The sequence below is a fragment of the Haliotis rubra genome, unplaced genomic scaffold, assembly GCF_003918875.1.
Source record: "Haliotis rubra isolate DU_JTF1 unplaced genomic scaffold, ASM391887v1 Scf1, whole genome shotgun sequence".
In the NCBI taxonomy this organism is placed as follows: Eukaryota; Metazoa; Mollusca; class Gastropoda; order Lepetellida; family Haliotidae; genus Haliotis; species Haliotis rubra.
The window spans coordinates 7,759,195-7,784,804 of record NW_025764891.1 but is presented as its reverse complement, the minus strand read 5'-3'; the positions used below and the strand labels follow the sequence as shown (position 1 = coordinate 7,784,804).

Here is a 25,610-nt window from a genome sequence, read left to right as displayed (position 1 = left end):
TAATTATTAAGTAATTATTATTATAGAACAACATCTGTCTAATTATTTTAGATAAAAAATAACAGTAATATTTTTTACGTCTAAACCCCTTCCACAATGCACTCTGGCTCATAAATATTTCAAATCACTATGATATTGCATGTTGTCTTCTGTTCAGTATCGGGGCGGTAACTTTTCGGTTGGGTAGCCTAATGGCTAAAGCGTTGGCTCCTCACGCTGAAGACCCGGGTTCGAATCCCCACATGGGCACAATGTGTGAAGCCCATTTCTGGTGTCCCCCGCTGTGATGTTGCTGGAATATTGCTAAAAGCGGAGTAAAACCAAACTCAGTCAGTCAGTCAGTCTGTTCAGTATCAACTGAGTTTTCTTTTACAAACTCTTGGTGTCACCACTGATTTTCAGGAGTCCAATCATATAATTCCCAAAGAATTGGCCAAAAACATGAATACGAGGATTAAGCTTTAATACTTAGTTGTAGAGTAATACACTGAATGCTGAAAATACATTTGTAAAATATCTATGAATTTAAGAAAAAGAGAACTCTAGAAAAGCTTGAGCAAAAGAAATGATTGTTTCATAAAGGCACTTTGTTTAAAATCCTCCATAAATGTCTGCATGCTGTGACTTGACTGAGTTCATAATTAGTTATATGATGCAATAACAGTAGCAACTTCATCAACCAAATATACCATTTTTGTTACAGGGCTTGTTTGGTAACTTCAATGACCCTTTCAAACTAACGGTATTATGTTTGAGGGAATTACAGAAACACATTAGCCACAACCTAGTCTGATTTATTTGCCAACATGTGTCAGTGATCACAGTAAACCTGCTGGAGTAATGTGAAGCTTACGTTTAAATAGGTTTGTGACTGTTTACAGCATAACTGGCAGCTTACTCACTCACTCACTCACCCATTAAGAAACATCAATCCAGAATGAATCTCAGAAATCCCTATTTTCTGTGGAATTTCACATTTCCAGAGTAATTGAAGAAGGGTCCAATTATTCATTCACTTATAAATACTATCATTTTCTGTTTGAATATTGACAAATGTACAGGAAATTTTCATAACAAAATCTAGCATGAACAATTCTAATTATAAGCACGATAGGTATTCCAGATAATGAAGTAAAATGACAACAGCAATTGTATCATCCCAGCCAACACACTGAGTTCTGTAAATGAGGTGAGGTGAAATTGGGTTTAACCTCGTGCTTGAGAATATTTCGCTCATATGACATGCGTGTGTATGTGTATGTGCGTCTGCTTGTACTAGCCCAGACTGAAGCTGGTTATATAGTGCTAGCCCACTGAGATACCATGCCGCAGTGAAGCATGAATACCCCACTCAGACACATTATACTGACTCCGAGCCGACCAGTCCTTGTTGTACCCATTAATGCCGAGCGCCAGGCAGGGACGAACAAGTACCATATTTTAAGGTCTTTTGGTAGGACGCGGTCGGGGGATCGAACCCGCGACCTTCCACTCTCCGGGCGGACGCTCTAACCACAACACCACTGAGTTCTGTAAATGAAATGGCCCCTTATGTAATATATGAATATTATGTGTATTGACCAATAAGGACAAAAAGCAACACACCTTATCACCACTGAACTACTGTCTCCCAACCAAACACTGGCATTGAACTGGCCTAGTGATTATAGCATTTGCTCAGTACATTGAAGGTCTAAGGCCTACATTGAATTTCCAATATGGGCAGAATGTGTGAAGCCCATTTCTGGTTCCCTCCATTCTAATATTGCTGAAACATTGCTAGAGTTAGTGCACTCACTCACTCACTCATTGACTCACTCACTCAATCACCCTTTTAACCCAGTTCACTTTTTTCAGGGCTGAAGTCACAAAACAGAGATTGTTCAATCTCATGGTCTATTGTAGTCCTATAGTCGCTGGTTCTTCTAACTGTATGAGCTCTTCAGTTCATTGACATGTCAGCAATGTAATCATTTGTAATCCTAAAGGGTTATGTCTTCATCGATCTTTGTAATCTTGGGACAATCAATCAGGATTCAAACCCAGCCATTGATTTCCGTGAGTCACAGTCCACTATACACAGCTGCCTTGTCTAGTCCAAGTGGTAGAGTTTAGTTACTTGGCAATTTGACCCATTGAACAAGCAGATAGCAAAAAAATCATTGGAAGATTTGATCTTTTGAGGTGGCTAATAAATCACTATCAGTCTGACAGGTGCTTGTCAGTGTTTAGTAGTTCTCATTGGTTATCGATTGACCAGTTGTGTTTCATTAGCATTTGCATTGATAGTGTTTTATTGGGGCTTGAGATTAGCATTCGGTTGCCTGCGACATGGTTTGGATAGGGGCAGACAAAAGGGTGTTAATAGAACACATCAGTCTCAGTAATGACTGATCTTCAAATAATTGCTATTGTTATATGCCCTACAGACTGGCTAGGATTTGAGTGATCATACATTGGATAGACATTAGTAAGGTTCCTTTAACAAGTCTCCTGAACTAATATTCCATGTTTCATCATTTTTGGTAACCGAACCTTTCAAATTGATAATGATCTTGCTCCATAGATAGATGTTTTCAGTTAGTAAAGTTACATGGCAGTCAAAACTATGTACCTTCAGGGTGGGAGAATTACGGTGGCGATGTTGGGTCAAGATCATTGCTACTTATACAATGTACAGGTATTTATTTATCTATGAATTTATATTAAACATAAACATAAATGTTTGTGAAATACTCTAGTCTTCAGTAAATTACAGCGACAAACACTTCCATTTAAGTGAGTGAGTGAGTACGGTTTTACGCCGCTTTTAGCAATGATCCAGTAATATCACGGCGGGGGACACCAGAAATGGGTTTCACTCATTGTACCCATGTGGGGAATTGAACCTGGGTCTTTGGCGTGATGAGCGAATGCTTTAACCACTAGGCTAACCCACCACCTATCCATTTAAGTAAAATGCTACCAAGTTAATGATTATGGAATTGTGATGTATCAGGGACACAATGGCTACAATGTTGCTGACAAATCGACTTAGTTAAGATGAAGATTCAGTTTTGTTTACTGTATGTACATATATTTAAGTTTGATTGTTATTTGGGAACAGAGATTGGAGTTATCTGGCCCTTTTGTTGATGCCCATAGAAGGCTTGACCTTTTGAAAAATTTGTGGATGGGACAGTTTCTACTGCTCAGTGTCAGTTTTGTAAGAGCACCAAGAGGAGGATTATCAGTATTATTCACCTAAAATCTTGTCAACATGCCATGTGTGGTTTTAATTCTAATTTGTGGACACCAAATTCCTCGCAGCTTCCAACCCTATGCTGCACTCAAATGTGGAGACAGTGACAAAATTATGAACATTTGTGAGTGCACTTACATTTATTCTAGGGCAGGTTACACACGCTGCTGCTGCCTGTTAATTCACCCATTGTATTTCCCTTTGTATTGTAAACTTTAATGGGACAGTGGGGTAGCCTAGTGGTTAAAGCGTTCCATCATCACGCTGAAGACTCAGGTTTGATTCCCAAATGGGTACAATGTGTGAAGCCCATTTCTGGTGTCCCCAGCTGTGATATTGCTGGAATGTTGCTAAAAGCGGCACAAACTCACTCACACTCACTCTTTTTAAATATAATTCATTGATTATTCATTGTATTTGTTGGGGGATTTACTGATGTCACAATACATTTCTGTAACATTCGATTTCTGGGTGAACCTTTTCGTTTCAATGCAGACATCACTTTGTAAGGATATTCAGTCTGAGGCAGTGATATCAGGCCTGGCCCTATAGGGAGGTCTGAGACCTTATTAAATGTTACATTGTTATGTTAATGGGATTAGAGCATTAATGAGGCTACACTGCTCATGCATGGAATAATGAAATAATTCTTAAATGACATGCTAAAAAGGGATGCTTTAGGAAGAAATGGCATCATAAGCAAAGTTAGATATAACATCATCAACAGGATAAGATGTAAACAATGTGTGACATGACATCATAAACAAAGGGAAGATATGACATCATAAACAAAGGGAAGATAAACAAAGGGAAGATATGACATCATAAACAAAGGGAAGATATGACATCATAAACAAAGGATGATATAAACAGTTGTCAACAATGTGTAATATGACTTCATAAACAGATGGGGATGTGACATAAACAACAGTGCATATTATATAATAGACAAAAGAGATATGACATCATAAACAAAAGGAACAAAGGACATAAAAGTTTGATGGTATGTAATATAGAAAGTATGATGTCACACCACAGCTGAGATGTTTTCTTGAACTTAAAGGTACAATTTAGAGTAAGAAATAAATAGAATTTCCATAGAAATAGAAGATATCTTTCCTAGAGGGTAGTATAAGTGTAAGAAACACATGATGGTAAAAGATATGAGGTCGTTACATTGTAAACAAGATAGTGACTGGAGATACCTACACCTATTACTGTCAAGTAGATCCAATAAACTTCTGGTGTCATAAATACTTGTAAACAGCCCTGGTTTGTCCTACATAGCAATTCAGATAATACTGTTGTGCAGTAACATGCCATTGTCAACAAACAACCTGCCAGAAAGCTTTCGTCAAGAGACATATTAAATTACTTTTAACACTCAGCTAGTCATTTTGTTATCATGCTGTGCTTTTTTATTGTTTACAAAATGCATTTATTCTGTCTGTGGGGTACTGCAATTCTCTTGCTCTACCACTCATCTGTGATGATCGTAATTCAATAGGAAATAAAGAAGTGATCTGAAATTGATTATACATGTTGTTTGACAATGAGCTAAGTGGTTTAGTGGCTTAGGGAATTATAAACAAGGCTTTTAAGTTATACCCTACTGTTCATTCTTTACTACTTTGTCCTTGATTCACCCTGATTAGGTTTTAGATTTGTCATGTTTGTTGATTTCACCTTAGTGGTAAATGTCTGAGGCCTGCACCTCTTTGAGCTTTCTTCTTACATTAACTTACATTATAATTGACATGCTGTGATATAATTGCAATTCTGGTCAATCTGCTCACTCACCAACCCACTCACTCACTCACCCATCACTCACTCACTCACCACTCCTCACTCCACCCACTCACTCACTCACTCACTCTATTAACCCAATTCACTTTTTAGCCTAATGCTCAACATGGATACTCCACCCAGATACAGTATGCCCTCTTCAAACCAACTAGTCTTTGATTTTTCCCCTAATACCAAGGGACAGGAAGGGAAACAACAAATACCATCTTTTTATGTCTTTTGGTATTACGCTGCCAGGTTATGAAACCAATGTCCTCCCATTCTCCAGGCAGATCCTCCATGATGCCATAGCTGTAATGCTGTCCAAAGTAGCCCTAAAATGTAACTGGGGCGGTGGGGTAACCTAATGGTTAAGGCGTTCGCTCCTCACACGGAAGACCCGGGTCTGATTCCCCACATGCGCACATTGTGTGAAGCCCATTTCTGGTGTCCCCAGCCATGATATTGCTGGAATATTGCTTAAAACTCACTCACTCACTCATTAAAATGTAACTCACTCAAAATCATCTCAAAATAGTTTGCCCCCCAAAATCAAGACTTGAAAACAACATTAGCATGACCTTAGCAAATACGGTACCAAGAAACAGCATATGTATGGAAAACCTGTTTGAAAGTCTTAGAAAATTACCCTGTCTGAAACATTGACCTTCCCCTGTAACCTTCACCTTTAACGTTGCAGGTGTGTTGTCTGGCAGACTTCTTCAGTGATGAAACAATATTTGTGGCATACGGTCATGAGAAGCTGTCGGTGGACGACTTTGATTTGGATGACAATGGTGAGTATGGTTACTGTGATCTACAACAAAGATGGAAGTTATCTAAATATACAAACTTTGGATTAAGAACAGGTCTTGTCTCTCTGTATTTGTTGTTTTTATGCAACACTCAGCAATATGATATTCCAGCTATATGATAAATGCATGTAATGCTTAGAGTCGAAACAATTCAGTGATCAATATTATATGCAACAATCCATGCTGACAAGGTACAACGACATTGAAGCAAGTTACTAAGCCTGATCATGCAATCTATCTGGTCGCATCTTACAACCACCACAGGCTGCATGGGACCGATTCTAAATAGAATCTACACAGATCTTAGACGTTGGATACCAGAAAGATTTATGGGAGAACTTTAATCTAATATGCCCAGATTAGTAGTCTTGTTCTTGTTATAACACACTTCAGATATGACTTAAGGATGTTATTGCATGGTTACATGGTGATTATTACATCTGGAATTGACAGTTAAACTAATCACAGTATTCAATAGGTGATCTGCAGAAAGTACAAGCTTTTCATTGGTCACATACAGTAATTGTGTTATAACAGACTTATCTACTAAGAATTACTATTTCTGGACAGATCTTGTTATTGAATGTATAAAGGTTGGTTAGTTAGTGTGTGTACACCTGCATTTATGTTTTTTAGTCACTTAATGTGTTTCCTGTTTGTTTGTTTTGCCCTTTTGTTTGTATTGTTGTATTTGTTGTCTTATTTTAGTTGTGAATTTTGTATTTATATATTTTTGTTCCAGTCAGGAAAAAGATAGGTCAGTAGGTTTGCTTTGAGTTGTATTCAGTTGTGAGTTAACGGTTTGCCAAACACTTGAACTAGCACTGTCACGATTCACTTTGTTAAGGTATAAAAAACATAAGATCATGATGTTGTATCATGTGACTAAAATATTGCCAATGTGCAAGTTAAATTTTATCATATATATTGCAAGAAATTGTTAACATGTTAAAGTGATGTATGCCATCATAAAAATCCAAACAAAAATATGTTTACTAATTTTGTGGCATTTAAACATTAACAGAAGAAATTTTGTATATACTTTCAGAAAATATATTGGTTGATAACATGTCATTATTTTTATAAAATGTATTTGTTATCAAGATTTGTATGGCACCAAATTATTAATGTCATTTTAAGTGAATCGTAACAGTCCTGGTTTGAACTTGATTTTACTGCACCCAAAATGTTTGCCCCCTTCCCTTACCCGCTAACCTGCTGAATCGTGTCTGTGTTAACCAATATATGAATTGCATGAACACATCTCCAAGAATGCTTCATCCTTATTTCTGGTAACAATGCATATGAAAATGTTTTTGTTTTGCCTTTTTTGATTTAAGGAATCATACTGGAATTGTACAATATTTTGTGGAACATGATTATTTTGAGAGACAGTATTCCACTCTCTGGTGCCCATTTTCAGCCTCGTAGACTTGTCTTAAATTGAAAGGTCTCCTTAATGAACTGTTAGAATAATAGCATAAATTAATATGAGTTGGCAGACAAACAATTGAAATGACCTTGGTTATACTTTCTTAAAGGACTGCCAATCTTCAAGAGCCATAGCACTAAAATTAAATACCAACTTACCTCATTTTACTGAAAAACATTAACTACAGTAGTATAAAAGAATCGGATGCTCTGTAACCTCTTTTGAACACACACACACACACACACAACACACACACACACACACACACACACACACACACACACACACACACACACACACACACACACGGTACCAGAAGTGTCCCCTTTTCAGCTTCATACAGACTGCTGTGTTCTCTCATCATGGCTTCCTTGACTTCATTTAGACATACTAAACCCCTTTAAACCTCAAAAGCCCTTCGTGAATTAAAAAATGTCTTTTGGAAATTGTCAATATGGAAATAGTTTTTAGGCAACCTCTGTCAGCAATTTTGTCACCTGTTCCCTTTGATGGTGAGCCTGTATTGTCCATTGTAACCAAGGTGTCCACCAGAAGCACACCATTACTCCAGTCCTGTGCCTAACAACATAGGGTCTCTATCATCCTGATTAGCCTTGGGATGGATCACTGAAAGTGATCTGGGCAATTGGGAATATTTCCCAGACAACTCTGAGCCACCAGAGCTTTGCACAATTTCATTCCTGCAAACTTGGAGTTCCTCTGTCTGCATTGTGGTTCCATTTCCAGACAGTCAGTCGCGTATTGCGCCTGACATATGATCGACAGTTGCAGAATATGTCAATAATACCACTAATATTTAATCATGATAGTCTCCATACTGTAATGTCAATACCAGGATCAGTGGTTCCATGCACTCTCAGAGCAGCCATAAGATCTGAGATACAGAGCGTATTCCCTGCTTGGTGAATATGACAATGTATATACAATGATAGAGCTGTTATAAGAGCCTATTGGATTCATAAATATTATTATCACATAGGAAATGACTGCAATTGTTGGGGATCTAAAGGAACAGAAAAAGAATTGTTGTGGTGATGCTTTTGTCTGCATAATGATAAACTCACAAGGTGCATCATCATCATCTGTTGTTTCATCATGTTGGAGAAACTAGCTTTGTGTTATCAGTGTTACCATATCTTAAGACAGCACAAACTTTCACTAGTTGTAGCCTGGTCTTGTGTATCAAAAATATTCAAAGGAACTTCAAAACTTCAAAGACAGACTTTATTGATTAAATTTTCTTTTAGATAGGGAACAATTTGGCTTGCAAGAAAAGTAATTATTCTTTTTTGGAGGTTAAATTGGCTGCCATAACTAACCTGCTTGTTAGATAGTCCTCTGAAGGGTCTGTAAAACAAGGCAGTTTGCTAATTGGGTAGGAGGTCATCCTGTTGGCTTTCAGTTCTTGAGTTTCTTCTGTAATCATCATGGAAGAAAACTGCTGCAGAATTTCAGCAATTCTTTGGTGCTGTTTACTGTAGCTGCCTTGTTTTACAGGCCCAATCAAACAAGCTGGTTAGTTATGGCAGCCACTTTGGCCTCCAATGAGAATTTCTTTTTTGAAGGCCAATTTGTTTCCTAGTGGTTAAAGTCCTGGCTCATCACACTGGAGACATGTATATTGTAATGTGTGAATCCCATTCTTACTATCCTCACTGTGACTCAGCTAGACTGCTGCTTAGTCTCTGAATATATATAATTTTGATATAAACCCATTTAATTTGAAGAGGAGCCCCAGTGAGATGGGAGATTCCTGAACCTGAGGAAATCTAGACTTGCTTCATTTATTGCTTTAGCATTGCAGGGGAGGGCCAGACATTAGGGAAAATAATGTGGTTCAGAGACTATGATAGACAGACTAGCACTCAGATTGAATATTGCTAAAAGCTACATAAAACCAAACTCACTCACTCTCAGACCATGTCACAATTACTCTCATCTCATGTGAACAAAGAAACCTAAGATGAATCAGAATTAAAACTCTTATAGTAATGTTCAAAATTTAAGAGCAAAACTGACTGTGGATCAGCCTTTAAAATCGTAACTCCAGTTCTACTGGCATCCTATCTGTTCCACATGTGTTTTCTCATCATAGTGAGTGAGTGAGTGAGTGAGTATAGTTATATGCCACTTTTAGCAATATTCCGGCAATATCACGGCAGGGGACACCAGAAATAGGCTTCACACATTGTACCCATGTGGGGAATCGAACCTGGGTTTTCGGCATGACAAGTGAACGCTTTAACCACTAGGCTACCCCACTACCCCTCTGTCATCTTAAACACCACAACAATGGTGTAGTGGATAGAGCATTTGCCTTTAGAATTGGAGGACAGTGGTTTGATCCCCTGGCAGTGTCATACCAAAGACATTAAAAGATGGTATTTGTTGACTGGTGCTTGGCATCAGGTGAGTGATTGAGTGAGTTTAGTTTTATGCCACACTTAGCAATATTCCAGCTATATGGTGGCAGTCTGTAAATATTCGAGCTTGGACCAACCAATCCAGGGATCAACAGCATGAGAATCGATCTACACAACTGGGATACAATGACATGTGTCAACCAAGTCAGTGAGCCTGACCACCCATTCCTGTTAGTCGCTTCTTACGACAAGCATGGGTTCCTGAAGATCATTGCATTAGGGGATAAAATAAGGACTGGTTGCTTGAAGACTGTATACTCTGTCTGGTGGCGTGTCTATGTTAAATTGCAACATGGTATCTCATGGGCTAGTGCTATAAAGCTGGCATAATTCCTGACATGTACAAGCAGCAGTTCACACACACATGTGCATGCACCTCACCATATATGTTCAATAATTTGGAGGCAACTTTAAACCAAGTTTCGTGTCTCCAAATATTATCAGCAGGGCCTCCTCAGACCTGCCCAGTAATCCTACCCATGACTCGCCAGAGTATCGCCACCATCAAGCCAGACTGTAATGAGCATATTTGTATGCAGTCTCCAAAACCCCTTTGTTTTTGTGCAGGTAATAAAGTCAGGGTCACAGCTCGTCTCCCTCGTTGTGAATAATCTCTGTATTCATCAATATCTTGCCTAATTGGATGGCATTAACCATGCTGAGTTGATGGAAGTGTATTCTCACGTTAAGACATTAGCGAGTGCATTTAACTTTCTAATACTTTACAGATGTGAGATGTTGTGTGATGTGATCATTAAGCATTAATCAAGTGTTATCAATAGCAATGACATTACAACAAAAACATTTTAAAACATTGAATTGTGTGTAAGGTAAAACAGAAATATATAAAACATTAATGAAGTGTGTCAAAACAAAATACATTTGAACAAAAAATAATCGCCAAGTGTCACTGAGCTTGGTTGACACTGCTTTGAACAATTTTTACATTGCTTTACAGTTTGACATTAAAAGTGAGAAAAAGCTACAGTGATATATACCCTATTCTTTCATATTAATCTGTTATGTGGAACACCTGATTATTCATCTTGTTTGAGTAGAGTATCACCTGATTATTTCTGTAGTTAATCTGTTACATTTACACTCTACACCAGGTATCTCAAATACGATTTGTTCCCAGTCAGTGGTTACATATGCATTTCAATTGTTGTTCTCAACTCCATGGGGAGTATACAGCCCATCTAGTCTACAAACACCAGATTGTTTTTACATCCAGCTCACAAACTGAGTACCCATTTCCTGGCAAGGGACCAGATGCACATTTGAACAATGTGGCTTGCCCAGGGTGTCCATTCCTGGTGAGGGACCAGATGCACATTTGAACAATGTGGCTTGCCCAGGGTGTCCATTTCCTGGCGAGGGACCAGATGCACATTTGAACAATGTGGCTTGCCCAGGGTGTCCATTTCCTGGCTTAGGTGTGTCCATTCCTGGCGAGGGACCAGATGCACATTTGAACAATGTGGCTTGCCCAGGGTGTCCATTCCTGGCGAGGGACCAGATGCACATTTGAACAATGTGGCTTGCCCAGGGTGTCCATTCCTGGTGAGGGACCAGATGCACATTTGAACAATGTGGCTTGCCCAGGGTGTCCATTCCTAGCGAGGGACCAGATGCACATTTGAACAATGTGGCTTGCCCAGGGTGTCCATTCCTAGCGAGGGACAAGATGCACATTTGAACAATGTGGCTTGCCCAGGGTGTCCATTCCTAGCGAGGGACCAGATGCACATTTGAACAATGTGGCTTGCCCAGGGTGTCCATTCCTAGCGAGGGACCAGATGCACATTTGAACAATGTGGCTTGCCCAGGGTGTCCATTCCTAGGCGAGGGACCAGATGCACATTTGAACAATGTGGCTTGCCCAGGGTGGCGAGGGACAAGATGCACATTTGAACAATGTGGCTTGCCCAGGGTGTCCATTCCTAGCGAGGGACAAGATGCACATTTGAACAATGTGGCTTGCCCAGGGTGTCCATTCCTTCCTGGCCAGATGCACATTTGAACAATGTGGCTTGCCCAGGGTGTCCATTCCTGGCGAGGGACCAGATGCACATTTGAACAATGTGGCTTGCCCAAGTGTCCACACATTACCATGAAGATCTGTGTACCAGTGGCATCAGATTAGTATTCAGAGGCTGAAAATGACACAGAAAATAACAAAGAAAGGCACAATCATGATGGGTAATAAAACAAATGTTATCTGATGGCTGCAATGAAATGTTAACATTAATCATAGTATTTCTGATTTTTGACCCCAGAGTCAATCATATTCATTGTTTTAGTGAAACAAGGAGAGTGGGCTGTATGTTGGGCGACTACTGTGGAGACACGTGTTCCTTTCATATTCAGGAACATGGGTTGTTGAGGATGTAAAAGTGGCAGAACTGGTTGTGCAGAGTTTCCTCCCTTAGATGTGCCAGGATCTGATGATTGGTGAACTTGAATAAGATTTGCCTTGGTTATCAGGTAGTCATGACTAGTCAACCCCATACTTTTGCTCATAGGTTTCACTAACTTTGAAGACTTCAGGCTTTCCTACCAATTTACCTGACACTTCATGATTTAACTGGGAAATACCAGTTACCTAACACACTCACTCACTCAGTTGAAATTGAGGCAAGAACAGAAGAGTTGGTCTTTTGTGATGCAACTTCCACTCTGGTTGACTCCTAAATCCATACTGGTGAATATCCGGGTTAGAATTGATCTTCAGGCTCACTAAATAACAAGGTCATCATATCCCAATTGCGTAGATCAATGCTCATGATGTTGATCACTGGACTGTCTGTTCAAGACTTGATTCTTTACAGACTGTCCCCATATTAGTGGAATATTGCTGAGCACGGTGTTAAACAACCAACCAACCAACCAACTTAATCCCAATCTTAGTTACCAGTGGACAGTGGGATGGCTTGGTGGTTCAAGTGTCTGCTCATCACATTGAAAGCCTGAGTTTCGATTCCAAACATGGGTACTGTAGGTGAAGCCATTTTCTGGTGTCCATGGAATTGATGGAATATTGTCAAAAGCAGCATAACATATTACTTTAGCCCCAAACTACCCCAGAGCTCCATAACCAGTGTTGGTGATGTTTTACTTTAATAACCTGTCTGCAATATCACCTTGGAGGAGAAAGATGGTCTTCACTTGGTGTACCACATGGGATATAAAACCTATATCAGCAGTGTATAAGCAAACACTGTAATCATGGGGGTATACTACTCTCCATCATTTTGATGAAACTGTTATATATTTGGCTTGCAATTATTACTTCATTTCAAAAGATTGGTGTATGTTTTGTGCAGTTGATTTATTTTAATGGAATATACATTCTAATATGTCTAGTGGATTTAAAAATTCCCTTCCAATGACTGAGTAAAAATTCAAGTTTGAAGACTGGATCCCTGATCATGCATACATTCTTTCTTATTGACATGAATTTTACAATTTTTACTTTCACTAACAAAATTGGATTTCTTGGCCAGATATGTGAAATTCTTCAGATTCTACTCCAGAAATGTCATTTTGTTTATTTTCGAGATGTGCTCTCATTATATTTCCCATTTCACTGATGGAATTTTAGAAAAATTAAAAATTGAAATCTGAAATGGACTTTGCATCTCTCTTGAGAGAAAATGAGTGTCCCATTACTTTGAGGAATTTTAGATATAAATCCTGCAAATTGCAAAATTGTCAGAATACCAAGAGGATGACGGACAATTATGCCATTACATTTCTTAATTCCTCCTCAAGGCTTTCTGTCAACAGCATTCTGTGTTGAAACAGCAGTGGTAATGGTTTGAAAATACATGCTGATCTCACAACACAGAGAAATAAGCATTTTCAGCCATTGCCCTATCTGAAAATCAATAACTGATCTGTTCCTTCTTCAACTGCCAATTTGCCAACATTCTGGGATTCAATAGGCAGCAGATCCAAGTACCCAGTCAGAATATGCCATTACAGAGCAGGTCTCTTCAGGAAAACACTATTCGAATAAAAAATGTGCAGGAAAATAGTATTTCATCAAGCTCCACACATGTCAATATGTATTCGAGATTCTATTCATGAAAGCTCAATCAGGGCATATGATGGTTTATTCTAACCTTTCTGGGGATTGCAGCATGCTCTCACGCAGTATGAGAATAATAAGGGTAACATTTCACCCGGTTCTGTTTAGTTAGAGTAACTATTGTGTGAAGATCTTGCCACTTGTTCGTGTTAAAAGGTTCGGAAGTTCCTTGTATTAATGTGCAAATGGCATGGTTAAAATCATAATGGCAAAGCTGAAATTAGTAACTGGTGCCTGAAGATCACGATGAGAAAGTATTGATTTAGGCAATGTTCTTTTTATTATGCTTATTTGTGTGAAACCATAAATAAACCTGAGAAACACATGGATAGGTCTCCAGCAACCATGCTTGTCATAAGAGGTGACTAAGTTATGTGGTCAAAGGTAGCTGACACGGTTGGCACATGTCATTATAGCCCAATGGCGATCGATGCTCATACTGTTGATCACTGGATTGTCTGGTCTGATTATTTACAAACTGTTGCCATATAGCTGCAATATTGCTGAGCGTGGCATTAACAGCAAACAAACTTGGAAAATGATGTACATGTGACTACACTTACTTCACAGTATGATTAATCACAGAATAACCGTGGGTATTCAGAAGTGACTAAGAGTAGTAAGAACCTAAATTAAACAGAAGAGGCAAATTTAAAAAATACAACTGCTTATTATCTATGATGGATCGAAATAATTCTTCCAGTTGAAATCTTAATATGATATGGATCATAATTCCTCCTTTAGATAATGCATTCTAATTTGAGCCTAAACATATTTTTGTAGCACACTCATGAAAATCGTACATGCCTGTTTCACAGTATCATATTGATATTGTTATACCAGGGACAATAACTAATTATTATGATATAACAAATTTATTTGTTATTTAACTCCACAAACATCACCACTCTAGTATGGTGAAAATGGCCTTTAAGTAATCAAGCCTGGACTAGACAAACCAGTGATTGACATACTCATGGAAACAAATAAGGCAACACCTGAAAGTACAAGTGTTCCTCTATTCTTTTTCCAGGTTTCTTCACAAGGTATTTATTGCACTGTGGGTGAAATTCTGGAAATAAATAAAGGAACACTTGTACTTTCATGTGTTCCCTTATTGGTTTCCATGAGTATATTACAAGCAGCATCCCATGTTGTGGGAATGCATTGCTGCAGTAGAGGCATTGGGGTAGCGTAGTGGTTAAAGTGTTCGCCTACCACACGAAACATCCAGGTTCGATTCCCCAAATTGGTACAATGTGTGAAGCCCATTTGTGGTTTCCCCCACTGTGATATTGCAGAAATATTGCTAAAGGGGAATAAAACTATACTCACTCACTCACTCACTCATTGCTGCAGTCAACCAAGTGCCCAAGTCTTGAGTGCCTGATCTATTTAGTCAACTATTCTGTCGAGCATAAGTTGTCGGGTGCCTATCCTGAGACAGAATATTTAGTCAAACATTTTTCTTAGGTGCTTTAGGATTTTGGCCACTAAATTAGGTCCAAAGATTGAAAAAGGTTTTTGAAAGGTAGGGAAGAAAGGAAAGTAGGAGTGTGAGAAATAGGGAGAGAAGCAAGTATAAAGTTGTCTCCCTTTTATTATAGACAATGGATCTGTCATAATTTATCATAGTTCAATGTGTTTTCAACAGGTTTTTATTATATTTTCTTAAATAATTCATATGTTTCACAGTGGCAGCAAATGAGGTTGGCTTTTGCACATTGCAATTGTTTCCAGCAGGTGTAATAAAACAAACACTGCTTTTCTTTTTCTTTTCAATTTTAATGTTTTTAAAAAGGCTGGCCTTAGATTGGTAATCTGACCTAAAATGGAATCCAATCAGGGTTTAATTGGTATAAAAGGAAATGTACGCTAATAACGCGGGGGTCATCCATGGACCCCAAGACCTGCATTATGGCGAGGGATGACTGTACCTTGGGACATTGTTTTCTGCAATGCTTCTATAATAGCTATCGGGGCGGTGGGGTAGCCTAGTAGTTAAGGCATTCACTCGTCATGCTGAAGACCTGGGTTCGATTCCCAACATGGGCACCATATGTGAAGCCCATTTCTGGTGTCCCCCACCGTGATATTGCTGGAATATTGCTAAAAGAGGCGTAAAACCCAACTCACTCACTCACTATAATAGCTATCAATGTCAAAGTGGGTGGGTGCGTTAGTTGGGTTTAATACCCTTTCAAAACTAGTTAAGCTACATCACTGCATGTCCTCTTGAAGTGTGATGATGCATGTATCACTTCGATGAAGCTCACCCTCACCTGGTGCTGTCAAACCTAGAAACATAATTAGGCTTGGATTTGAACCTGATACAAATTTTATGTCATTTCAGTTTCTCTTAAAAAAAAAAAAGGACGGCATGGTAGCCTAGTGGTTAAAGCGTTTGCTCATCATGCCAAGACCTGGGTTCGATTCCAAATATGGATACAATGTGTGGTGACCAATTGTGGTGTTCTCTGACGTAATATTGCTGGAATATTGCTAAAAACGATGTAAAACTGAACTCACTCACCCATTTTGAAAAAAGTTATTCCAACTGCAGTGAGTTCCTTTTAAGAACGTTAAGCTGATAGAGGTGAACCAGGTCATCTAAGGCAGAGTTTTGAAAACTCATAAGATCAGAATAAGTACTCTACTCTGTCATCTGGCTTTTTTTGATTACTTATCATGATGATCATGTGTCATTTAACCATAATTTTGAAATAATTATGCTGGATATTTGATGAGATTCATCTGTAAGAATATGAATCCAATGTAGAGATGATGATAGCCCAGCTAGGAGGCTGGGAGATAACAACAACCATTACTGTGTGAAATGGTGGTTTAGATTACTGAAATTAAGGGGCAGTTGGTCCCCTTGAATGTCTTTATGAGTTTATCAGAACACTATTATTTGGAATTGAATTAAACCTTTGTGGAACTTTACTCCGATGTTTGAATTAACCCCACAGCTGTTTTAAGGCTGCAGCCTCTGTAACTGTTTAAATCTTGGTTACATTTTTTTTACATTTCACTTTCAAGACCCTCTGAAGTTTAGCTGTGAGTTAAGCAAACAAAACACTTGTGAAAGTTACAATTTTGGGTTTACATTTATCGTCACAAATGTTTGAACAATGTTCACAGTTGTCATGATTTCTCTCTATCGTATTGATTTAGAAATCTAGTCCTTTTGATTTCAGATTAAGCTCGGGGCAGAGAACAGAATTATAATCCCAACCCCTATCTTGGATGATTCTAGTGCATCTTCACAAGCACACTTGAGATCTTTATCAAGTTTGGCTTCCTTGATGAAGAAAGTTTCGGGGTCTGTAGAGATCTCATATCTGAAATTTGCCATATGGAAAATATGATTTTTTCACTGCAAAAAAAAGATTTTCATTTCCTTGAGATATTGATTTTGTTAATCTCAGTGCTTGAGATGATTTTTCAGATAGTTAATAATATTTTTTACAAAATAGAAAAGCAGCAGTTTGGAAGTGTCAAAGTCAGAATTTCAATCATATGCGTGATAAAAGAGCTGGGTTAATTACTACTTTGAACAGTGCTTAATACATGTCTGTTCAGTATGGGAGAAAAGCATACAATGACTAGGGATGCCACGATACATCGATACATCGATGCAGCGATACTTTTTCTAAGACGATACAATTATCGATACATTCAAAACTGTATTGATATTTAGTTTTGAAAGTATCGGTTTAAATATGTTTATGTATTGTTTACATTTTGCAATTGTATCATGTTTTTTTGATGTTATGAGAGTTATAAATGATTATTTTTCATGTACAAAGATGGGAAATTAGAACTTTTAAATCTCTGAGAATAAAAAATGTGGATCTTTTCATGGACAATTATAAAATATGAAATATTAATGTTCAAAATGTAACTAAATTTACGAAAATAGGTAGCGTGATACGTATCGAATCGTGGACATGGGTATTGTGATATGTATCAATTCATGAAACTTATGTATCATGACATCCCTAAAAATTACACTGGTAAAAGTTTACAACTGTGAAAAAAATAAAAATAGGTATATGCTAGTGGCCAAACATTCCAACCCACAGGGGGCGGTGGGGTAACCTAGTGGTTAAAGTGTTCGCTCATCACGTCGAAGACCCGCGTTCGATTACCCACATGGGTACAATGTGTGAAGTCCATTTCTGGTGTCCCCTGCCATAATATTGCTAGAATATTGCTAAAAGTGGCGTAAAACTAAACTCCAACCCACAGACGACAGATCCTGATGTGACTATGGGAGGCAAGTCTGAACAGAAACATGCAGCATCTTACACCACCTGGCCATCTGTACCGTGTCAATCAGTGGATCCCTACAGCATTAAGGGATGCAACTCTGAACAGACACATGCAGCATCTTACACCACCTGGCCATCTGTGCCGTGTCAATCAGTGGATCCCTACAGCATTAAGGGAGGCAACTCTGAACAGAAACATGCAACATCTTACACCACCTGGCCATCTGTACCGTGTCAATCAGTGGATCCCTACAGCATTAAGGGAGGCAACTCTGAACAGAAACATGCAGCATCTTACACCACCTGGCCATCTGAGCAATGTCAGTCAGTGGATCCCTACAGCATTAAGGGATGCAACTCTGAACAGAAACATGCAGCATCTTACACCACCTGGCCATCTGTACCGTGTCAATCAGTGGATCCCTACAGCATTAAGGGAGGCAACTCTGAACAGACACATGCAGCATCTTACACCACCTGGCCATCTGTACCGTGTCAATCAGTGGATCCCTACAGCATTAAGGGATGCAACTCTGAACAGACACATGCAACATCTTACACCACCTGGCCATCTGTGCCGTATCAATCAGTGGATCCCTACAGCATTAAGGAGGCAACTCTGAACAGAAACATGCAACATCTTACACCACCTGGCCATCTGTACCGTATCAATCAGTGGATCCCTACAGCATTAAGGGAGGCAACTCTGAACAGAAAAACATGCAGCATCTGTACACCAGTGGATCCCTGGCCATCTGAACAATGTCATCTTACACCACCTAGCATCTGTGGTGTCATCAGTGGATCCCTACAGCATTAAGGGATGCAACTCTGAACAGACACATGCAACATCTTACACCACCTGGCCATCTGTGCCGTGTCAATCAGTGGATCCCTACAGCATTAACCACCTGGGAGGCAACTCTGAACAGAAAAACATGCAGCATCTTACACCACCTTGCCATCTGTGCCGTGTCAATCAGTGGATCCCTACAGCATTAAGGGGAGGCAACTCTGAACAGACACATGCAACATCTTACACCACCTGGCCATCTGTGCCATCAATCAGTGGATCCCTACAGCATTAAGGGAGGCATCAATTGGATCTGAACAGAAAGAAACATGCAGCATCTTACACCACCTAGCCATCTGTACAATCGTGGATCAATCATCTTTACACCACCTGGATCCCTCAGTGGACAGCATTAAGGGAGGCAACTCTGAACAGAAACATGCAACATCTTACACCACCTGGCCATCTGTGCCGTGTCAATCAGTGGATCCCTACAGCATTAAGGGATGCAACTCTGAACAGACACATGCACCACCTGGCATCTTACACCACCTGGCCATCTGTGCGTGTGCAGCATCTTACAATCAGTGGATCCCTACAGCATTAAGGGAGGCAACTCTGAACAGAAACATGCAGCATCTTACACCACCTGGCCATCTGTACCGTGTCAATCAGTGGATCCCTACAGCATTAAGGGAGGCAACTCTGAACAGAAACATGCAGCATCTTACACCACCTGGCCATCTGTGCCTCTGTCAATCAGTGGATCCCTACAGCATTAAGGGATGCAACTCTGAACAGACACATGCAGCATCTTACACCACCTGGCCATCTGTACCGTGTCAATCAGTGGATCCCTACAGCATTAAGGGAGGCAACTCTGAACAGACACATGCAGCATCTTACACCACCTAGCCATCTGTACCCGTGTCAATCAGTGGATCCCTACAGCATTAAGGGAGGCAACTCTGAACAGAAACATGCAACATCTTACACCACCTGGCCATCTGTACCATATCAATCAGTGGATCCCTACAGCATTAAGGGATGCAACTCTGAACAGAAAAACATGAAGCATTTTACACCACCTGGCCATCTGAGCAATGTCAGTCAGTGGATCCCTACAGCATTAAGGGAGGCAACTCTGAACAGAAACAAGCATCTTACACCACCTTGCCATCTGTGCCATGTCAATCAGTGGATCCCTACAGCATTAAGGGAGGCAACTCTGAACAGAAAAACATGCAGCATTTTACACCACCTGGCCATCTGAACAATGTCAGTCAGTGGATCCCTACAGCATTAAGGGAGGCAACTCTGCAAAAAAAAAACATGCAGCATCTTACAGCATCTGCCCTTCTGAGCCATGTCAATCAGTGGATCCCCAACAGCACACCAAGTCAGCCAACTCACCCACTCTGCCACCTCGACTAACTTTATGTGCTGGCAATTAGGTGCCTGACTCTGAGAGTATGGGTTTGAATCCCAGATGGGACTCAAACCAACAAAAGTACTAGAATTTGTACTTTACTGAGAAAGTGTAATCCAAAATATAACGTCTTACATTTGACCACTTTCTAAATGGCATTCATACCTTTGTATTACCATGAACAGGTATTGTACAAACAATTAGAGGATAAGAATCCTATCAGTTCAGAGGAAAAGACCCTCACACAGACCTTTAAAGAAATATGTCAATGAAGGACTATAATTGTTGGCATGTCAACATAATGTAGCTTCTGAAAATGAAGAGAGTCTCTGGACTCCTTTGTATTGTGTTTTCTTAAGACAACTGTTTTTTCTGTAAAACTTTTTCCTTTCAGTGAGTAGTGGGGCACCCTGAGAGTTTTTCTTGACAAATATTTGATTTTCAGCTTATACTTTAACTGGACATTGAAAGATGATTCCTGGAAAACAGAAGTTGGTGTTAAGCCTCCTGAGCCCGTCTAATTCCAGATTCTGAATCCAACGTCAAGAAAAATCATGTAATTCTCTCCCAATCTTTTAACAATGGCTCAAGCATCACAGATTCAGAAGTTGCTTGACTCAAATGGATTTTCTAAAAGGAATTATTTTCTTTTTTTCTCCAGGATGTTTAATCTTTAAAGATACAACACAGTTTTTCCATTTTTGGACATTTCGGGCATTCTATAACATCTCCCCTCAAGAACTAGACTTGCACACCTAAATTTTCAAACCCCAGATGCGTTTTTTTAAATAATGTGAAATGTATAATTTCAGAGGTTAAAATGGTTGGCGCCTACAAATCCATGAATTTCCAGCCACAGAGAATCACGTTACGCTCGCCCAAGTTCCCACAGCGATCGTCTTCATCAAGAAGCCTCAACAATGGTGAGTCAACCGAATCATGTTTTTAAATTTTTTGTTTTAAAATGGCTGTCATGATCAGAGGCAGTTGTAAACTTGCGTAATGCAAAGTGACGTGATCCCCTAGGGTGTTAATGGTTTTCAATGAATGAGAATCATCACCAGGGCAAGGCGAAACTTGAAGTGCCTCTTCACAAATGAAAGACACGATAGATGACTCATTGTTTGGCAGGAACGATTTTTCTTATTTTTGTTTGTGCAAAAGACAATAATTCAACCCCAATAAAGCTTTGGTCAAAAGTATGTAAGGCCTTACTTTATATTTTACAGATCTGCTAGCCTGAAAAATTGAATATTGTTCAAACAAATATCAGAATAGGACAATTTGTTTTGTTTCGTTGATGGTAAAGATTGTTTTAACTCTACAAATAATCCATGTGATTTTTATACAAAAACAGACTAATTTCCATTTAAAAATTGTCATCACAAGCCAGATTTAAGGTTTATAATATTTATAATAAACCATACCAGAGCAAGAAACAATATATTTGCGTTATAACTTAAAGATGATTATCAAATGCATTTTCAACATTACAAAAATCAACCTGCAGACAACTGTGTTGCTGACAAAATGTGTAACACTTCCCAACCCCATTTTTCACATGTTGTTTATTACTTCATGATATTTGACCCATCATAACAAGACAAGCTGTTTTAGGTTTGATTTTGATTTCAACCATAAACTCAATGGTTTTATAAGGTGGAATCTGTAATCTAAGTAATAAAAAAGGTGATTTATGAAATATCAGATCATTACAGAACCTTTGATTTTGGTTGCTTTAGCCTCCATAAGGTCTTAAGAAGGTTGCATCTGTATGGAATAGCTGAGACATAATCCTAGTTTCTGGTTCACTGAGAGAAATTCCTTTCTTCGCCCTTTGCTGTAAATAATCTGATTAGTATCAAGATTCATCAATATTGATGAAAGATGGGTTGAACTGATATCTTTAAATCAGAATATTACTGTGGTGCTTTTAGGGATCTCTAATGGATGTTTAAGTGTTTGAAGTGGCTGGTGGACTCGCTGTGATAATTACAACATTAGGAGAATATTACCTGCTAGCATCAACACAAACCATTACGTTATGGAATGATGCAGGAATCTTTTGATCACTCCAGTTTAAAGTTTTTGACAAATATTTGATGTAGTTATCCATTCCTATTTTTTTAAACCCTTTACATTTATAGGCACTATTTTTATTTTTGGGTTCAATAACCTTGTAAATGGAAAATAAATGTTTAATATCATATTTATTTCACAGCCTAAGATGTGTTGACAAGAAGATAGTATGAGAATGTAGAATGCTACATGTAAAGAAGCACTAAACTAATAGTTGAACTGTTGTGAGGAGAATATGTTCACTGGGTAAGCAACAGTTCATTTCCTATCTATTTCCTATACTTGTGGTAAGAGGCGACTTATGGGATTGGTTGTCAGGCTCGCTGATTTGGTTAAAACATGTAATCGTATCCCATCTGTGAAGATTGATGATCATAATGTTGATCACTGGATTGTCTGGGGTTGATTATTTACAGACCGCTGCCGTATAGCTGGAATATTGCTGAGTGCATTGTAAACAACAAACAAACATCTCTCTAGAAGAGTGTAGAACAGGGTGAAGTGTTGCATAGTGTGTTAGCATGGACACTTAGTATCACAATATATTTGACGTCCATGGTACCATTGAAATATTATTCAGGATACATCTTGCACTATTATTTAGGGAAGTAATTTTCATTTTTTGTTTTACCAGAGCCAGTAATTATAACTTTATGAAAAGTAAGGAAATTAAAAAAGACATATTTAATTTGGTTGTGTGTCAGGTTTGTCCCCATTATTATTTTAACAAGGAACAAGATCACAAAATTTCTAAGGGCATGACACATACTATTTTCCACATGTCTACTTAAAGGACATTTTATTCAAAATAGCTTGAATTTGACATTGTTATTTTGAGTCACAGTAAATGTATAGTTGCTAGGGTGATGAGACAAGCATCAAAAAGAGGTGCACACTCTAAAGTTACAGAACAGCCATCATACATAGAGTGTGCTACTGATTGTCTCACTCCAAATTGAAAGTGCACAAAGTTTTACGAGATGGTAATAGCGGTAGTAGCTCTTCAATCATCCCAGGCCAATTTAAATTGTGTGGTCAATTCGTCAAGAGGCAAGCTTCAAACATCGAAGGAAGGTTACAGGATTCATTTGTAATATGATGTTATACACTATAACTTCCAGAAAACGATCTCTTCAATTAAAAAATATTTTCATGAAGCATATTTTCAATCAAACAAGTTTCTGGTTTTTGGTATGGGTTTGCGAAATGTTGGATAACCTCATCCATCTAGCAAGATTGGTAAGTCTGGCTAAATGAAGTCCTCAAGTCGAGAGAGCAGTGATGAGTCCAAAAAGATTTTTGTTGTTGAATTTGCTCACCAGGAAACTAAGATAGATGAAACATTTCGAATCAGTCTTTGAATGGCATTTAGATGCTAAATGAAATGGAAAATGTAGGGTAACCTCATCCATCTAGCATTGGTTAGTGGGGTTAAATGAAGTCTTCAGAATCGGGAGAGCAGTGATGATTCCAACAAGAGTTTTGGGTCTGAATTCACTCACCAGGAAACTAGAATAGATAAAATATTTCTGAACACAAGTCTTTGAAGGTCATTTAGAAGTCAAACACATAAAGGATAAATTTATTGACGTTGACTTCTGATATATTCGTAACATGACGTTTCAGAGTACATTCTTTCTCCTTCAAATGTCATTGAAAGACTTTAATTGTGTAAGTATTATTTTTCACCTTGTGGGTAACTATATTTATCAGACTAAATACGTAGGGGAAACAAAGCACTATGAAATATGATATAATACCATGGATTTGGGGGAAAAGGGCTACTTCCAACTGTTTCAAATTTTCTGATCGCTTGTTCATTTCATAATAAATATGGATAGTGGTTTGTGTACAGACCTGTTGTCTGTTTCGGGTTTTTTGGTCGTTTTGCGTTCACATTCCATAAATATCATGCATATGTGGTATTGCATAAATGTGATCATCTGTAGTTTTGTATATAATTCATGAAAATGCAGTCCAACCTGTGTCTGAGCTTGGTCTGAAATGAAAATAATTTGTTTTAGGTGTTTGTACTTTTTCCTCTTCATGTAACATAATGGTTTTATTCAGAATCTTGAGGAACAATTGTTCTGGATAGACAAGTTCTTTTTTGCAATGGATACAGCATTCTGGTGTAGTTCTAACACTGTCATCGAGCAAGTGACAGTGTTAGCATCTACACCAAAACGTTGCAACTATTGCAATGAAGAAATTGTTCCATGTCATCATCCCAGCTTCCAAATGTCACTATCCCCACGGAGATATTGCTAGAATATTGCTAAAAAGCCACTTAAAACTAAACTCACACATTCTTGAGAGGCATTTAGAAGTTGGTGAATATATAAGACGAGTATATTGATGGCAACTTCTTGTTTATTGTATATCACAACGTTTCTGGGCTACTTCTTGCCCCTTCTTCAGGTGATCAATGACCTGAAGAAGGGGCAAGAAGTAGCCCAGAAACGTTGTGATATACAATAAACAAGAAGTTGCCATCCATATACTCGTTTTATAGAAACTCACACACTCTCTCCAAATGTCACTTAAAGAAGTTGTTCAGAATCTGTTTTCGGTTAATAAAAAGACTTGGAAGATAGCATTTTTAACTGTTAAAACATGAATTAGTAATTGTAAATTTGTTAACTCTGAATTATTTCCCCATGCTATCTGTTTGTCGTGTTTCACGCTGTTTTACTTTGGATTACAATAAGATTCAAACTTTAAGGTCAGCACATGACTGAAATCAAAATGAACCCTGGGAGCTCCATCAGCCTCTGATAATACCTATTTATTATTCATCGCAAGATGAATCAGTTCCCGACATTACTGCAGGGATTTTGCGATTTTTTAACATCGGTTGGCATTTCATTGAGGTGGCACACAACAAAGGAAGTTAGAGAGCAGCATGTCATTAAAACTCACAAAACAAATTGGCTGAGTGTCGCATGAACTAATTTCCGACAATTACTGATTTTCAATAAAAGGGTCGTGAGATCATCACGTTGTTTACACGGCGTATTGAACTCATAGCCTTTTCTTGGAAAATTATGTGAATGAAGAACATGATGGAATTTTTTCATTTCAATTAAAAACACCTGGCACAAAATTTCTACACTGTTAATTGGTAATTCAGACAGTGCATGACTTATTTAAAGGAATTATTCTTGAAATTGAACCTTGGCAGAGAAATTGATGGCTGATTACTATCTCACAGAACAGAGC

General features: G+C 38.5%; 1 protein-coding gene across 5 annotated transcripts in view; it reads left to right on the top strand.

The window, feature by feature from the left end:
- The window catches only part of LOC124279001 (serine/threonine-protein kinase DCLK2-like), an 84,018-nt gene that overhangs the window by 38,427 nt on the left and 19,981 nt on the right, over positions 1-25,610 (top strand). For 3 of the 5 annotated variants that reach the window (XM_046715026.1, XM_046714823.1, XM_046714891.1), the window contains 3 exons: positions 5,727-5,823; positions 6,584-6,598; positions 21,122-21,232. In XM_046715026.1, coding sequence (XP_046570982.1) covers positions 5,727-5,823; positions 6,584-6,598; positions 21,122-21,232 — 223 coding nt within the window. The remainder of the gene's footprint in view (positions 1-5,726; positions 5,824-6,583; positions 6,599-21,121; positions 21,233-25,610) is intronic. The other 2 variants (XM_046715101.1, XM_046714956.1) reach the window with 1 other exon arrangement.